Source organism: Alligator sinensis, unplaced genomic scaffold (genome assembly GCF_000455745.1).
Source record: "Alligator sinensis unplaced genomic scaffold, ASM45574v1 scaffold318_1, whole genome shotgun sequence".
NCBI classification, from domain to species: Eukaryota; Metazoa; Chordata; order Crocodylia; family Alligatoridae; genus Alligator; species Alligator sinensis.
This window is the reverse complement of record NW_005842421.1, coordinates 330,275-334,945: the sequence shown is the minus strand read 5'-3', so window position 1 is coordinate 334,945 and position 4,671 is coordinate 330,275. Positions and strand designations below refer to the sequence as shown.

The 4,671-nt window shown below is 45.0% G+C and overlaps 1 protein-coding gene across 1 annotated transcript in view; it reads left to right on the top strand.

The window, feature by feature from the left end:
• EMILIN2 (elastin microfibril interfacer 2) overlaps window positions 1-4,671 on the top strand; it is a 59,508-nt gene extending 54,837 nt beyond the window's left edge. Inside the window, exons 6-7 of the mRNA XM_025211685.1 lie at window positions 2,132-2,266; window positions 3,166-4,671. Coding sequence (XP_025067470.1) covers window positions 2,132-2,266; window positions 3,166-3,503 — 473 coding nt within the window. The 3' untranslated portion in view covers window positions 3,504-4,671. The remainder of the gene's footprint in view (window positions 1-2,131; window positions 2,267-3,165) is intronic.

Below are 4,671 nucleotides of genomic sequence, written 5' to 3'. Positions count from 1 at the left end.
GAAATAAAAACAGACCCCGAAGTCTGAGTGAAGGAAAAAAAGCCACAGTAGTAGGAAGCACGACACAGAGAAGTGAGTGCATCCTCTCTCAAACAGAGCTGCAGAAGGACCATTAGTGAAATGGTTAGCATTCATGTATTAAATATGTTAGCCCACTTCTAGCACAAATCCAATTGTGAAGCTTTCGGAAAAGTGGAGTGGGTTGTGATGTGAATTAAATTAGATTAACATTGGTCATTCATTACTGCAAATCACTACTCACTTTGCTGGTAACCTGAACTATATAGGGCCACAACCTATTGCCCCCTTCACATGCCTAAGTGGTACTTGCTTAGGTAACTGCGTAGATGCAGCTATGCAGTTTGGGAATCAGTGTAGGTGTTTGCCCCAAGCACTCCAAATGAACCTGCTCAGCAGGTCACACTATGCCTTGATCAGGGGAAGTGGGGAGGTAAAATTGCCCAGCCAAATGCATAATGCCTGGCAAGCCCCAAAACTAATCACAAAAAATAAAGCATTCTTCAGCCTCCTCTTGAAGCTGGCCCACTAGGCAGCCAAGATAGGGAGACATGTGAGGCCAGGAGGAAGAGAAGCCAAGGGGTATGTGGGTCACTGGGATGGATGCTGCCCTGGAAGAGAGGGGGCTGGATTCCAGTCTGGGCTCCTGCTCCCAATGTGGCAGTAACTTTCCCAGTGCTGGTTAGCCACTTCCGCCAATGAATAAGAAATATAACGTGCAATGGGCCAGCTTCCCAGGGAGGGTTAGGAAGCACACTTGCACAATGCTTAGCTTGTGGTCTAGTGGTTAAAGTAATGTGCTGGGAAGTGGGAGATAAAGTTTGAAAGTCCCTCTGGCCTAGTATCTTTGTCTCCTATTCTCTGGGTAAGTGCCTTAATCTACTAAGCTACTGCGTTAAAAGGAGGGTTTACCATCACTTCCTCTGCAGCAAGTGTGTGCACAGAGCACTCCTATTTCCCAAGTAGAAATAGAATTCCAGGCTCTGCCCAAGTGCCAGAACCTGCAGTTACAGTTATGTAAGTGCTTCTTAGGGAAAACTGAATTTAGCCCATAATGTAGAACTCCTGCTCTTGCCTGTTAGTCTTGGGCCCTCTTACCTTAGGCCAGTGGTTGCAAATGCAGAGTGGTACACAAGGCCACAGTGGGTGGTCTGCAGTTGGTAAGTGGATCAGATCCAGCCCTCCCACCCCCTAGACTGCATTAGTTCTTAATAAAAGGTAAGTTAAGAACTTTCCTTTTATAACCCTAGGATTTTCACTTCCATCACCTTTGTTAGTGTCTTCAAGTAAGAGAATGAACGGTTGGATGATGAGTGTGCCTGATGTTCTCTGAGATGCATTGTAAACTGACAGTGGGCTGGTGGTCCAGAAAGTTGGCAAACCACTGCATTAAACCAACAGCTGAAAGAAAATAAATGATTTATTATTTTATGGTTTCTTTCAGTGACCAGTGTATTTTAAAAGTGGCTGTAGCCTTGCTGTGCTCGAGTAGCTACTGTAAATCACTGAGGATAACACAGTAGTATAGCAAATAGGATACAGCAAAAGGAAGAGCTTAGACATGAGTAGGGTGGTTGTAGCTCTCTTATGAGTGTCACCAGCACTGGTGAGTGTGATGAGCAAGGAGAGGCTAAGGAGTTTGAAATGCATTGCATTGTATGCAGTCAGCCTCCCTTTTAAATCTGGTAGTAATACAACTAGTGGGAGAGGTCTGCTAGGAATCTTGCTGTACTGGTGAAGTGGTAGGGTACAGCAAGGCTGGCTCACAGCCCCTCACCAGAGGAACTTGGGGGGGAAGTCTGTTGCAGACTTCTCATTGAAGGCAGTAAGGCCAGGGGTTCACCCCACTGCACTGTGAGCAATCCCTAGGTGTTAAAGGAAACCAGCTTCCAGGTTTTCAGCCACAAAAATATCATCTCCCAGTAGCTTAATCCAGCAGTGGGAATTCATGACTCCTTGATTTTTTGTGGTGACTAACTGGAAGCTGACCCAGCTGTGTGGGCTCCATTCATCCTGCCTGCCTGTTTTCATCAGTCTGGAAACCACTTCCACTGAGCCCGAAGGAAAGGCAGCATCTGAGTACATCTGAATTCTGCTCTCTCTCCTCTTCCAGGACCCACCACTACAACCGCCTCTCTGGTGTCTTTCTCAGCTGGTCTTACACAGAAGCCTTTCCCCAGCGATGTTGGTGTAGTCCATTTTAACAAAGTGCTTGTGAATGATGGAGACAACTATAATCCTAACACAGGTAACAACTGAAAGAGAGTGGAGTCCAAGCTGGCAAGCTAATCATACAATACCATAAGAAAACAGCACTGCTGTATCATTTCAAATGGTACCAGCGTGCTCATGCTAGGCAAACAAAAGAATATGTGGTACCATAAGGCTTATAATACTGAAAGTTAGAAATAGCATGGCTACCAGAGGGCACAGGAGTATATCTGGATCTGCATGTAGTGTAAGTGTCCATATGCTCACCAAAAGAGTTGAGATTTTGCAGCAGAGCCTCATGCAGGTCTGCAACATTATATTTTCTACTTCTGTTTCAAACAACAAAACACTAGAGAACCAGGAAATGTAAAGTGAAGGGCTGCAGATTGGGAGCCGCTACTTATTCTGGCTGCTCAAAGAGGAGATCACTGCTGCTCTTGTTGCAATCTCTGTAAGATGTACACATCCGCTGCATCTAGATGACACTCCCCCAACTTTGACACTCTCAGCTTGACACCTGCCACAGTAGAACAGTCCTGTTGACTGGAGTTTCAGAGGGCATTTACCAGAGGGTGAGAGCTAGCTCAAAACATTGTCCCCATAAATTCTGCTCTAGCCAAGGCCTGATGGGGCTGGAGCTCTGCCACCCAGTGTGGTGCTGTAGCATAGAGCACAGTCTTCCTTCCCTTGAAGGGTGTTGAAGGACAAAAATATTCTCTTGTTGACAGCCTTAGACACATCCCAGATGCAGCAGCTTCATGTAGAACATGGGAGGATTTCCATAGCAAATGGACCTTTATTTCCACTAACTTTAACAGATTTGTTCAGATGGCTGGATAACACTGTAGTGTTAATATTAGTTTCTTACTGCCCTACACATGACAGTCTCCATTTTCTGTAAATCATAAAGAGCTAACTCTGCACTCCCTTTGGCAGGCATCTTCACATCCCCCTTTGAAGGGCGCTACTTGATTACTGCCGTGCTAGCTCCCGAGAGAGATGAGTATGTAGAAGCTGTGCTGTCGGTCTCCAATGCAAGCGTTGCTCAGCTCCACACAGCGGGCTACAGAAGAGAACTGCTAGAATATCACAAGCCGAGAGGAGGGAAACAGACTTGTGGTGGGGCTGGAACTTTCCACCTTGTTCTTCACCTAAAAGCTGGAGATGAAGTAAACATTGTCATCACTGGAGGCAAACTGGCCTACACAGACTCCGATGAAATATACTCCACGTTTAGTGGAGTCCTTCTCTATCCTTCCATTTCTCATGTCTAGGTTCCTCTCAAAGAGAAGAGGACAAGATATTCAGAAAGAATTGATTGTAATAAAATTCGAAGCTTTAATATATTCAGTTTATATATTTAACTGAGTGGTGGTTTGATGAGCCATGTTGAGTTCTTCATCTTTTCCTTCTGCCTTGGAGACTTCTTGATATCACCACCATGAAAGGTGTGGTTACAGTAGTTAAACTAATTATTATTCCCCACCTTTACATGTACGTAAAGAAGAAAGTGTCAAACAACACACCTGCACTCAGAGCTTGCAGGTCACTCCAGTACACTCTTTGGTTACTCCCTACTACAGAGTTTACTCACATCAGCTCTCCCCAATGGACAGCTGCTAATTCCCAGCACCACGCATTCAAAGTTCGGCATTTTTCTTCCAATTTTTGTTGAAATTTACAAATTGATATCTTCACATTTCCATTACGACAGGGAAGAGGAACTGGGAGTGCATGGGAATGACCTGACCTCTGGCCAGGATACTTCATTTCAGGGAACTGTCAGCTCCAGGGAATTACTGACCTTGGGTACTCTGAACAACAACAAAAAAGGGTGGGGGGTGATATTTGGTCTGCTTGGAGACGAAACTCCTCTCAGACCCAAGGTGAATCCTTGAGTTTGCCAGAAGCGGCCATGAAGTAAAGGATAGGACTGTGTTTCATGATGTGCCCATGCATATGCTTTTTCCCCCACAGTGGATGAAAGCTACCACTTGGTAGTTCAGCCTCAAGTGGAAGAGCAGTGAGTTTTCATCTCCTACAGGCATAAAAAAGCAAGAGTACAGGTAGGTCCTGAAGAGCAGATGACACTCCTCTACCTCACAGTAACTACTGATGTGCCACTTCCAGGCAGTTGGAACCATTTCCTTACAAATGAAGGAAATCTGGTGCCTCAGTCTGGTTCTTCACTTCTGGGTGCTAAATAGGAAATCAGACAGCAGATGCAGTGGTGAAATGCACAACCGTTGTTTTTACGTGATGTGGAGAAGAAAACTGACCTCAGCTCTGAATGTTTAAGGCAATTTGTTCTGAGAACCAAGGTCTTGCTTCATCTGGTAACTTAGATCAAAGCAAGTTCTGAAGAGCTGCATCATCAGTGATCAGAAAATGCATATTCAGACTCGAACTGTCATTTAACAAGCTTCATTTGAAAAAAAAAAA